The 13483-nt window shown below is 40.6% G+C and overlaps 1 protein-coding gene across 6 annotated transcripts in view; it reads right to left on the reverse strand.

Annotated features, from left to right (window-relative positions):
• LOC117965547 (adhesion G protein-coupled receptor L1-like) overlaps positions 1 to 13483 on the reverse strand; it is a 270259-nt gene that overhangs the window by 112258 nt on the left and 144518 nt on the right. For all 6 annotated transcript variants that reach the window (XM_059007937.1, XM_059007934.1, XM_059007938.1 and 3 more), the window contains exon 4: positions 12526 to 12635. In XM_059007937.1, coding sequence (XP_058863920.1) covers positions 12526 to 12635 — 110 coding nt within the window. The remainder of the gene's footprint in view (positions 1 to 12525; positions 12636 to 13483) is intronic.

Raw genomic sequence — 13483 nt, forward strand, 5'->3', positions numbered from 1 at the left:
CTTCCACTTGAATGAGAGAGTGATTGTAATCACTCCGTGCAGTTTACCTGGGGTGCACTTCCACTTGAATGAGAGAGTGATTGTAATCACTCCGTGCAGTTTACCTGGGGTGCACTTCCACTTGCTGTTTCAAGATGTTTGGTACTATTTTAGGGTAAACAAATGTCCAAGTCTCAGACAATCTGTTACACTTAAGCTGCATCCACACTGGACAGAGCGACACAAGCAAAGTCGCCGAATGTCAATCCACACCAGACGTGACTTGGAAAGGATCAAAAAGACTGGAAATTAACACATGACTTCGCCCATGCATTCCTATTGGACATACTAGAGATGGGCTGTCTCATTACAAACAGGTCTTGTTTGGTTACCACCCTGACCTCCGGCAACTCTGTTGTAAAATAAAGGCTGGACTTGTAAACTCTATAGATCAGAGTTATTGAACATCCCTATAGATCCAACAGTTCTACTGTTATCATTATTATTAGTAGTAATTGTACAGTTGTAGTCGTAGTATTTTTTTTTTTTCCCCGTAGTCCCAGTAGTAGTCCTAGTCTGATTTGAAGCCCGGAACATCTCCAGCTGTCAGAAGACAGCTGGACAATAGCAATATAGTTGAACTGATATTTTCAACAACATTATTTTATTGGTATAAAGTGGCTCTCAAAAGTATTCACCCCCCTTGGACTTTTCCACATTCTATTGTGTTACAACATGGAATCAAAATGGATTTAATTAGGAGTTTTTGCCACTGATCAACACAAAAAATGTCCATAATGTCAATGTGAAAAATAAAATCTACAAATTGTTCTAAATTAATTACAAATATAAAACAGAAAATAATTGATTGCATAAGTATTCACTCCCTTTGCTATGACACACCTAAATAAGCTCTGGTGCAACCAATTGTCTTTAGAAGTCACATAATTAGTTGAATGGAGTCCACCTGTGTGCAATTAAGGTGTTTCACATAATTTCAGGTTAAATACACCTGTCTCTGGGAGGTCCCACAGTTGGTTAGTACATTTCCTAACAAAAACTACATCATGAAGACGAAGGAACATTCAAAGCAAATCCGGAATAAGGTTATTCAAAAACATGTGTTCAATTGTGTGAATGCAGGACCTTTTTTGTGCCAGCAAAAATTCACATTTTTCATTTAAATGCTGGATATGTAGACTGCATGTATGTGTTGGTTTATTTTTGCTTATAATAAACCTAATTTTATGCAACTTGCATAATCGGAAGGAAAATGTCTCAGTGCTGCTAAATGCACCACCTGCAAGCCACCCAGACATTGTCTTTCTTCTGGATGTCTTTTCGTCATCCATGATTAACTTGTTTTGAGGCGTGTGTTTGACGTGTGGCAAGGGTGTTAACCTTGCTACTGATTGGTCAGTTTCTATAAAAAATAGAAACAGGTTCTATTTTAGCGATGCAGAATTTTCTCAAAGCAACGTCGCTCGCTGCTGGTGTGGATACTCCCATTTGACTGCAGTGACTTCTAAATGATTTGCTCGCGTCGCTCGTGTCCAGTGTGGATGCAGTTTTACACTTCCTAAGTCACCTCAGCATGTTACTGGTGGAAGCGTGTCAGTCGTTGAAGCAGCTGGTTGGTTAATGAGAGTAAAGGAAACTGTTGAAGGAGTGGGAACAATTTCACAATTTCACCCTCCAGTGAAGGGTTCAAATGAACATTAAATGCAGTGAGTTATGGAATAGTAGAGAAGAGAATTTCCTGTTATTAGTTCTCTGGATTTAACCTTATGAGGAAATAAGTGAATGTAGGGCCCCGAGGGGTAAAGAGAATGATCTCATATGTGGCATAACTCAGTTGTTTTATACCTATTACGAATGAAAGTAAAGTGTGTGTTAAAATGAATAGCACAGCAGTGAGTAATGCTATAGAGCTGCATTGCTGCATACCACATAAGGCATAAAACCTGCTTGCTGGGATCCCTATATAACCTACAGAATCTGCACAGGACAGTGAATTTTTATATCTCCGGTTTTGTCTGAAAGAGATTTCTACACTTCAGGTAAGAGTGATAAATTATCTTGTAACTGTTAAAGCTAGCTGACTAATATTTCCGTTAATATTATTGTTTTAATACAATGTAAATTGATTATTAATATTTACCATTGTTCACGACTTGTCATTGATATTTAATAATTCATATTAAATAACTTAATAATACATGGCTTATAAATAATAATAATAAAAAATAATAAAAAAATACCACAACCTAAGGAATTCGTTTGTTAACTTCAATCACATGATACCATTTTCATAAAATTGAATTTCTCCCCTGATATCCTATTAGTGACTTCTTAACTATTCTCTGTTGCTGTTTCTGTTTAAATCATATTTACCCGGTTTACTAACTATTCGAGAAAAATATTTACAACCACAGGGTCTGCTTCAGAAAAGATCCTAAAAGCTGTATTTCTACAACTATGGTAGTAAAAACTGATTCTGAAAAATAGTCAAGACACATTTATTAAAGTTAGGTGGGGAAAGATATTAGTGTTACCCATAAGTTAAGCATTGTACACTGACACCTGTGCAACAGAATAGTTGTTAAGCATAGTAAACAATGACCTAAGCAAATACCACTGATAACCCTACAGAACATACATAATGGATAATAAACAGGTAAGACAATTAACAGTAAGTCATTTAAAATAATATTTTTGTACTGTCTTTGCCTTTTTATGGTTTCTTCACTCACTCACTCATCACTCTGAGTGGTTCTGTTTGCAAAATATTCAAATATTGGTGTTTAAATTGTGTTTAAAGTTAAGGTGACCACAATTAGGTTGCAGCTCTTGTGTTGTAATCGCCACAGACATATATAACACAGGCTAGATCAGCTTCTGGGCCATCTAATCATGTCTGATTTTGTATTGCTGTAAATACGCAGTACCTGTGAACAAGATGGTGTTGGCTCTAAACAGACATGAATGTTAATCAAGCCTGCATTACAGCTGTCTATGGTGAAAGACAGCTCTCAAATTCAATTTAAGAGCTGACACCTAGCTCATATCACTTTGAGATACAGTTGGTATAGTTGTGAAATATTAACTACTGTACTTGTTGTTTGCATTTACTTTGTATCATTTTCATGCCAGTTGTCAAATCCTGGTGACTTTTTAAAAAGTTTAACACTAGAAGCGCCAAGCCGGTCAATTTGACCATTTTGGGTTTTAAAATTTAAATTACTCTGCGTTCCGGAATGTAATGCGCATGCCCGTTCGCGACTTTTCCTAAATATATGTATTTGATATACTGATAGCGTTTGAGCTGCATATTGACAAGACATTGATCATTATAAACACGTTTACCTGGAAGTGCCAAAACCGGGTTATTTCAATACATATTTATTTATGAAATATAGCCTATAATCCTGCCTGTCCTTTTCAGTACAATCACCTGTCCTTTTCAATACAATCAATACAATCACCCGAGTTGGATGCATCTGTCGTCACCACCTGACGGCTGTAGATCACTCCCATCCTTACACCTTTGCGCAGGTGCGAGGCTTGCCAGTATATGCGAGACACGGTCAGCCGACAGTGTCTGTCGCATTTGGGATGTAGCCGGAAGGCACTGAGCCACGCCTGAATTGGGTGCATGTGGAGTATGTGCATCAGCTGGATGGCTGATGAAGTTGCGGCCATCAGACCCAGTAATTTCTGACACAACACCAGTTGTACTGTCGATACCTGTTGAAACAGGGCTAGACATTTGTGAATGGCAGCCACTCTGTCATTTGACAGGTAGGCTCACATTGTAAGGGAGTCCAGCCGCAGACCAAAGTAAACCATACTTTGCACCGGTATTAATTGGCTTTTGCCATCGTTAAGGGTGAGACCCAGCCTCGATAGATGCTCCGTCACAATCCCTGTGTGGGCCACTGCTCCTTCCTGCGACTGGGAACAGATCAACCAGTCATCCAGGTAATTCAACACCCTGATCCCAAGGGGGCTAGGATGGCATCCAAGCACTTTGAGAACGTGCGGGGGGCTAAGGAGAAGCCGAATGGTAGCACGGAAAACTTGAAGACGCTTCCCTGAAAGGCGAAGCAGAGATATTTCCTGTTCGCCGGATGAATAGTGACGTGAAAATATGCGTCCTTTAAGTCCACAGTGGTAAAGCAGTCGCCCAACCTGCTTTGGAGGCTGCCTAGGGCGGCGCTGGAACTGCCTCCTGGAACGCTACTGCACTGGAGCCCCACTTCCGGCGTTGCCCCGTCCTTGCAGGCGGCCCCTGTTATTAGCTGCAGCGGAAGCCTGAAGGCGATGCCTCAGGTCGCCATGCGGCGCAGTGGGGATCGGAACCGTCCGGGTCACAGTTTGTGTCACAGGTGGACGCCGGCGTCTCATCCTCTCTCACACCGGAGCACAGGAAGGGAGCATCGAGGCCACCTGCCGAGGCGCCTCCCGTTCTCGGTGGGTGCGTTGCAGGATCTCCTCCACTGCTGGCCCGAATGTATGGCCAGGGGAGATAGGCACGTCCAGCAAGGCAGACTTGTCCATATCTGGGACCCTGACCTGTGACAGCCAAAGCTGTCTGCATGCCACTATAAGGCCTGCCCGGCTTCAACCCAGGGCTTGCCCTTGGAAGCCTGATATTTGCAGCAGCGTGCCTGAGACCAAGCGCAGCTCCGAAGTAACTGTTTCAGGGAGAGGCATGGATTGTAAAATGCCAATCAGGTAGGCCGTGAGGATACTGGTCAGCGTCAAGAGGACTGTACCTCTGCCAGAAAATCCGGAAACACCGGAAAGGGCTGGGGGGGTGAAACCTGTACCGTTCTGAAAACAGAACAGCACTGTTCAGCTGCTGCCATCCAGGGAACCTGGAGGAACTTGGAGGCTTGCTCTATAAGCGCCTGAACTGAGCTTGAGGGAGCGGTAGTACGAGGATCTGAGGGAACCGAGAGTGCCGAGGCACAGAGCATTCAAGCGCTGAGGGCACTGAAGCAGTGAGGCACTGAGGGTCTGGGGCACCGAGACACCGAGGGCACAGATCACCAAGGGCGCAAGCACTGAGGGTACTGGGCTGGGTGTCTAGTCTGGACCGCATGCAGTCACATAACCGGGGCAGCGCGTAGCTTACAGTGGAGTAGAGCATAGCCTACAGACAGTAAGAAGTAAGAAAAAAGTTGGTGGGTCGAAATATCCATGGAGTCTACTCGTCAGTGGGGCTAGTAGAACCAGACCCAGTGGAGGAAGCACACATTCTTTTTTCTTTATTTTTTCTTTTTTTTTTTTTTATACTGCGAAGGCAGTGGAAAAACACACACTCACACACACACACAGCAGAAGCAGAAGGGGTAGGATTTATTTTATTTTAATTAATTAATTTTTTTGGGCCGCGCACACTGAGTTCCACTCATGTGGATATATTTCCATGAGTAATTTTATTATTTTATGTCATATAAAGTTAGGATTTTAGTTTTTTCATTGTGACAGACTACAAAGCAAATACATTACAGTGGCTCTCAAAAGTATTCACCCCCTTGGACTTTTCCACATTCTATTGTGTTACAACATGGAATCAAAATGGATTAAATTTGGAGTTTTTGCCACTGATCAACACAAAAAAGTCCATTATGTCAAAGTGAAAAATGAAATCTACAAATTGTTCTAATTACAAATATAAAACAGAAAATAATTGATTGCATAAGCATTCACCCCCTTTGCTATGACACACCTAAATAAGCTCTGGTGCAACCAATTGTCTTTAGAAGTCATATCATTAGTTGAATGGAGTCCACCTGTGTGCAGTTAAGGTGTTTCACATGATTTCAGGTTAAATACACCTGTCTCTGGGAGGTCCCACAGCTGGTTAGTACATTTCCTAACAAAAACTAATATGGCACAACTGTGAATCTGTCTAGAACAGGCCGTCCTCAAAAACTGAGTATCCGGGCACTAGTCAGTGAGGCCACCAAGAGGCCTATGGCAACTCTAAAGGAGTTACGTCATCTACGGCTTCTGAGCTGGGAGACACTGTGCATACGGCAACAATAGCCCGGGTGCTTCACAAAACTGGCCTTTATGGGAGAGTGTCAAAAAGAAAGCCATTGTTGAAAAAACTCACATCAAATCTCGGCTAGAGTTTGCCAGAAGGCATGTGGGAGACTCTGAGAACAAGTTGAAGAAGATTCTATGGTCTGATGAGACCAAAATAGAGCTTTTTGGCCTCAACGCGAAGCGCTATGTTTGGCGCAAGCCTAACAACGCACATCATCCTGAGAACACCATCCTTACCGTGAAGCATGGTGGTGGCAGCATCATGCTATGGGGATGCTTCTCTGCGTCAGGGCCTGCAAAGCTTGTAAAGATAGAGGGCAAAATGGATGCAACTGGCGTGGCTTAAAAACAAAAAGGTCAATGTCCTGGAGTGGCCCAGTCAAATAGAGAATATGTGGAAAGAGTTGAAAATTGTTATTCACCAAAGGTCCCCATCCAACTTGACGGAGCTTGAGCAATTTTGCAAAGAACAATGGGCAAAAATTGCAGGGTCCAGATGTGCAAAGCTGGTAGAGACTTATCCAAATAGACTCATGGCTATAATTGCTGTCAAAGGTGCCTCTACCAAATATTGACTCGAGGGTGTGAATACTTATGCAATCAATTATTTTCTGTTTTGTATTTGTAATTAATTTAGAACAACTTGTAGATTTTATTTTTCACTTTGACATTATGGACTTTTTTTGTGTTGATCAGTGGCAAAAACTCCTAATTAAATCCATTTTGATTCCATGTTGTAACACAATAAAATGTGGAAAAGTCCAAGGGGGGTGAATACTTTTGAGAGCCACTGTATATTGCTAAGCCCAAACTATTCACAGAATATTTGAAGACTAGCTCCCAGGGGGCGGCGCACAATTGGCCCGGGGGGGGGGGGTTTAGGTCGGCCAGGGTATCCTCGGCTCACCGCGCACCAGCAACCCCTGTAGTCTGATCGGGTGCCTGCGGGCTTCCCTGTAAGCTGCCTGAGAGCTGCGTTGTCCTCCGACGCTGTAGCTCTTGGCTGGCTGCATGGTGAGTCTGCAGTGTGAAAAAAAACGGTCGGCTGATAGCACATGCTTCTGAGGACAGCGTATGTTCATCTTCGCCGCTCCCGAGTCAGCGCAGGGGTGGTAGTGGTGAGCTGAGCCTTAAAAATAATTGGCCATTCCAAATTGGGAGAGAATAATAAAAATAATTGGCAATGTCTACATTTTTTGTTTTTTAAAAGGAAAAAATAAATAAATAAATTATATATATATATTTGAAGACTAAATTTAGATTTAGTCTTCAAATATATATCTTTTAATATATATCTTTTAATATATTAAGGATATATTAAAAGAGGAATTTCAAAAAGACTTTGTAAAACAGCGGGTCTGAAGAATGCACTTCTTTACATGCAGCTTTGAAGGGACGGGCACCATGTAAAAAGTAACAGATTACTGGACAGTACCTTCACGTAAGTTAGGGTAGCTGCAGTATTCTCATTGATACCAGATATATAGAAAATGTAAACAATATCAAACACTATTAATGTCATTACTTTACCCTCTGACACAGGGAAAAAATTGATTTAGGTCAAACAGGTTGAAATACAGCCATAATAATAAAATTATTCACAGTACTTGCATGAAAATAAATCAGACATTTGACATTCTCGGCCTGAGAGCCCTGCAGCTTTATCCATCTCCATCTTGTTATTGGCAGATCTGAAGCACTGTCTCCTGATTGTCTGAATCCAACGTTCCATTCAGTTTGTAACACACGTCTTTTAACTCTTCACTTATTCATTTTTGTTTCCTTCACACAGAAATCCTGTGTTTTGTAAGGCATCTAAGCAACTCCATCAAACACTACAGAAATGTAATTTCAGACCTAGTAAATCTTTAATGGCTTTACAGACACATCATTCGCTTGGTCTTATTAAATAAACATTGCTGCATTTCTCTTACATGAATCTATTTGGGCCAGTCCATTAGTGAGCATGTTACATAGCTGTCTCAATTTGCAAAGTAAATGTCACTATTGTAAAAAAAATATATATAAGTATTGCCCATGCAAATGAATCAGCGCTGCTTCAGTTATAGTTAGGCTTGGCATAATTCGATTACAATTTTTTTTATAATATTGTTTATTGTCAATTTAAATGTTCATAGTTGTGTGGGAAATCCATTTTCAAATGAGACTTACTGTTCAAATGTTCAGCAATACGATTTGCCTGTCGAGTGATTTCTGTTTTACAAACTTTGCAGAGGAAAATGTCCTTGTTTCCCTTTCCAGACTTGTTCACAGTTTTAAATTCAAGGTCAGAGTAGTCACTGCAATATTTCTCTAGTGATTTTCTTTTGCGACCCATTATTGAAATTAAACAGCAAACTTGGCCTCAATTTACACAGATTTCAAAAGATCACCTTATTGTTCTCACAAGGCAGTCTAGTTATACATGGCATTAAATATCATACAAAAATGTCCATTGGATTTTCTTTTCAAGGGACTAAACAACTGAGAATCAATCAGTAAAGAGTTCCCTCACAATTGTCACTGGAGGTGAAAAAGACAAGCTCAGAATACTAGAAGACATCTGTAGGTGGTGTGTGGCTGAAGTATATTTCAGTATATAGGTGCAGCAACATCAGCACCCAAAGTTAAAATCAAGCAGTCCTACCTCAGCAGTGTAATCTTACATTCGCTCTTATCTCCATCGTCTCGCCCTCCAAGAGGAAGGTTCCTGCTGGTCAGAGGGGACCCCTGGCCAAAAACTTTAACTACATTTCGTTTTCCATTCTCCTGCTTAAATTTCTTAATTTGCACCCGTGCCAGTTTCCCCCTTCGGAGAGCAAAGCTTGCTCCCAACTTTCGAGCTAGTCATTGACTCAACTTATTGAAGGTGGCTCTTACAGCTGGGGGGGACCCCTGGCCTTCTTTATGTGCCTATTTCTTTATTCTCTTTTCCAGCACGTTTCTTCTCCCTGCATAGATCGCAAGGCTCTCCATGCGGCCTCGGTGAGTTAGCCGAGTCTGACCTCTCTCAATTAGACTTCTCAGTAAGCCAGGCAGACCTTAGTTCTATCCTTCCTTAGTTTGCAGAGATTTATACTGTGCCCTGCAGAGCTCACACTTGCCACGCTACCAAAAAGTAACACAGCACACAGCAAAGACATTGATCCATGGCACAAGAGTAATGAATTTGGAGGTTTGTCTTTCGACAGGGCATTTCACAGCCCAGAGCAAGATTCGCAATAAGATTTTTAAACGCAGCTCCCTCTACTATACTAACAGGTCTGATATCTTGTGTGACAACATCTACTATCAGGCCTGTTATTTCTTTTGTTCTGACGCTTCAACTTTCTTTCCAAAATAAGCTGCCATTGAAGGTGTTGCTTCCTTCTGTTTTTTACTTGTGTTCCTGCTGTCGTGTTTTGTCGGGTGCTGTCTTACTGAATGATCCCGCAGGTTGGTGGTTTTGCCACAGAAGCTCATTAAAACTTCACAACAGCACATTTTACCTTTCCATTTTGCTCTTTTATAAAAAACTTCCAAATGTCTGACGGCATTATTTAAAATTAAATTAAAATCGACAATTTAACTAGCAAAATCTGATCCTGAAGTGCGACCTACCTCTAGTCTTTTCTCTAGGTTTTGTACTCTGAAAACGTACGTGCTGCGTAGTGGGCGGGGAGGTTTTTTTTATTATTATTTAAAGGAACCAAAGGAAAGGCAAGGAATAAGAGTGGAGATTTAAATTTTGACGGACCTAATAAAAAAACGGTCCTATTAACTCTTTGTGGTCCATTTATTCAGCATGTATCAGGTGCGTCAGGTCCAATTTATTTTCACACACGCAGTTTATCTTAGACGCGCTGTTTAAAAGTATTTTTTTTCACAGTAAAACAGGTTTAAAAGGCACTGCATATCAACAGGACACTCAGTACTGCATCTCCAGCCCCGCCCCACCCCTTGTTCGTTATATTTTTAACATACCTCTTAACAGTAGTACATACCGATAAATCATCTCCTGATCACTCATTTTATCACCAAAGTCCTCAATAATGCGATCCAAGTCATTATTTTATTACTATAACATCTAAAAAAAGCTATGCAAATGTCTGTTATATTCTTTGAGCGCTGGATGCAGAAGCAGCTATCTTGTTTGTTTATGTCCGTGTTATCTATGTGGTGTCGGGGCTATCTGTATTCATGAGATACACCCCCTTTTTTTCGGCTTCTCTCAGCTCCTATTGGTCTCACTCAGCCATTGATGGTTTTCTCGGCTTTTATCCAGCGATTATTCCAACGATTCGATGCATCGATGCATTGTCCCAGCTATCAAGGGGAAACCCCTATTCTGCTGCTGAAGTCACAAGCACTTAGTCTTTATTCTAGTAGTCCTTTATGCAGACCTGGCTCCTGCCTCGTGAATAAGCAATATTGTGCGAAATCCAGCTATTCTTATATGCTTACCCTAGCATATTTATGTCCCGCCTCTGCTCATTAGTGATTGGACAGGTGAAAAACAGGCAGATCGTTGACTTTCCCATTGGTTAAACTCCCAAGACCTTCAACTGAAACAGAGAATACCGTCAACGGTTTATGTCCCGCCTCTGCTCACACATGATTGGACACGTGCATAACGGGGGGCAGGTCTTTGACTCTCCCATTTGTCAAACTTGCTCAAGACCTTAAGCCGAGGCAGAGAATACCTTCAACTCTTTATGTCCCGCCTTCACTCACTTATGTTTGGACTGCCGCAGAAAAAATGCAGTCTTCTATTGAGATTATATATATATATATATATATATATATATATATATATATATATATATATATATATATATATATATATATATCCTGACAGTTCGGATGATGTACCTAAACCAGTTTTAAATAAACACTGGGCTAAGTAAACTAAGGAGTCTCAAGTGAAATATTTGTCAAGCTATTTCGAATGCAAATTTCTTGGATGTAGTGCAGAAGAAATGGCCAAGAAAATGAAGGCTGTAATAATTTTTAATAACTATTTTACACGACTGAACTAAAATAAATAAAACTATGCATATTGAAAATTATGGTAACCGTCTGATTTTGGGGCTGCATTTTTCTAAAGAAACAAATAAGAATTTGCCAGCAATTTGTTTTTGTCCTCATAATTACAACCCAGACATACAACACTAACCGACACACGATGCATACGATTATTAATAAATGCTTTCAATATAAATACTGCTCCTTATTCAGATGCTGTAGAGAGAGGAAGAGATGGACAAGGAAAGAAAGAAAGGGAGAGGGAAAGAGGAAGGAATGTAAGGTTAGATTAAGTAGTAACAGCTCCAATCACGTTGAATCATCGCCCCCTATGAGAAAAGTAGAGAATTTCACCCTCCCTCACGAGGAGAAAGGAGCCGTAGCTTTTTACTGTTAGCACAGTGAACTGGGTCTGTGTGCTAACACTAGACAAATACCCTTCCAACATTTTCACATCAGAAATTCAGCGATCTGAATTCTTACTTGGGTGTACTTGTTCCATCAATCTGGCCAGTGCTATATCTTTAACATGTTTTTTTGTTTGTTTCTTTTTTTTTACAGATATTACATTTCACCAATGTGATAAGAAGATGAAATGTCACATCCTTTTATGACTTTCTGGAATGAGGAAATCAAATGTGTGTGTGTGTGTGTGTGTGGGGGGGGGGGGGTGGGGTATTCGAAGAGAGAATAAATACATTTTTGTAAAACGCTGTGGTGTCAATTTGATTGAAACAGTGTATTATAAATAATGGAGAGCTGTTCAGTCAATCAGAAAGCTCATACATCAACCTACACATGGTTGGCTATAATGTTCATGTACAATGCTAGGGAAGTTCTTTATACCTGTCACAGGGATACCTCGTATTGCTTAAGCAGCATCATGTCTCTTGCGTTCTTTGTAGTTAGTTGCAAAACTTCAAACAATCGGCTAGCGACATGCATTAACATAATTTATGTCATGTTGCTACAAAAGAAAGTTGTATTAAGAAAATGGTTTAAAAAGCACAGAACTTAGTTTCAAAACTTTTTTTTTTAATTGTAAGATCTTGCCTTTTTGATTTCTTCTATTTCAAGTCTAGCTGTTCTTGAATAACGTAAAAGTGTCAAGAGAAGTCTGATATTTCTGTTCTCCTGTTAGTATTTCTGGTAACAAATTGTCACGCTGAGAATGTTATTGTCTTTGTTTTCAATTGTGGTTGCAGCAAATAGGGTCAGATGACTTGACCATGGCATCTTTTAGTTTTAATACAGATTATGTAACAGCCGTGGCAAATTAGATATGGTATAGCACAGGCCGTTTGATAACCTTTCAGTTTTCTTTTGGTGTATCTTTATTTGCTATTCTTTCTGTGAAAATGTTGCGAAGCTCCGGAGCTCTGCACTGCTAATGGAGAGTTGAAGAGTTAAATCATTAGCGTTTGGTGGCAGGTTGTTTAAAATCTTCTTGTTTGGGATTGGTAAGTGTGCAGTGGTACTCACTGTAAGGAACGCACTCATACTGGATCTCTAGGTATTTGTAGGTACCCGGGCAGGGGTCAGGGAAGACATCGGAGCCAGCCACCACCACGCACTGTGTCCGGTTGTTGCACCTAAAGGATTCAAGAAAGAAAAGAAAAACACTGAAATCATTTGACTACCATTTTTAGATGTAAAAATGCCCAATTGGAAATGTAACCATTGCACAGAAACATAGGAATATGTACAAAATGGGGAGGATGTCATTCACCCATCAATGCTCATCCAGTTCCTGCTGGTAAAAACTTGGCATTGCAGCCCCCGGGCCTGGTTTCTGTGTTACTGATTTTAGGATTTTAAAGACTTCAATCAAGTCCCCCTTAATTCTGTTTTGTATTTTATATATAGCCTTTCATGTACAAACATCACAAAGCACTGTACAGTTCAATAAAAGATACATAACAGATATTACAATTAAACAATGTAAACATTAGGGAATACAAGTGTATAAAAGTGTGTTTTAAGACATGATTTAAAAATATCCAGAGTCTCAGTCTTTGATCACCCCAGGAAGAGCATTCCACAATATTTGTGCATAACTGCAGAATGCCAGGTCACCCACTGAACATAGCCTTGTTTTTGGAATAATTAAAAGACCAGAGTCCATTGACCGCAAATTCCGTGATGGAACATAGTTGTGTACCAAATCTTTTAAATAGCATGGAGCCAATCCATTTAGGGCCTTATAGGTCATTAGCAGAATTTTATATTCATTGCTTTATACCATGGGATTAGTCAGGAGGATTGGAGATCAACAGGCTACCTCAGTTCCCACTGTCAGGCCCGTCACCTCTTTTCTCCCTATTTTCCTCCCTAACCCCCTGACCAAAGCAACACTCCCTGTGGGTCACCAGCCAGGATCCCCTGCACTCCTAGCAGCTGTGCTTTTACAAGGTAACGACTGGGAGACACCGCACATACA

Source organism: Acipenser ruthenus, chromosome 36, assembly GCF_902713425.1.
Source record: "Acipenser ruthenus chromosome 36, fAciRut3.2 maternal haplotype, whole genome shotgun sequence".
In the NCBI taxonomy this organism is placed as follows: Eukaryota; Metazoa; Chordata; class Actinopteri; order Acipenseriformes; family Acipenseridae; genus Acipenser; species Acipenser ruthenus.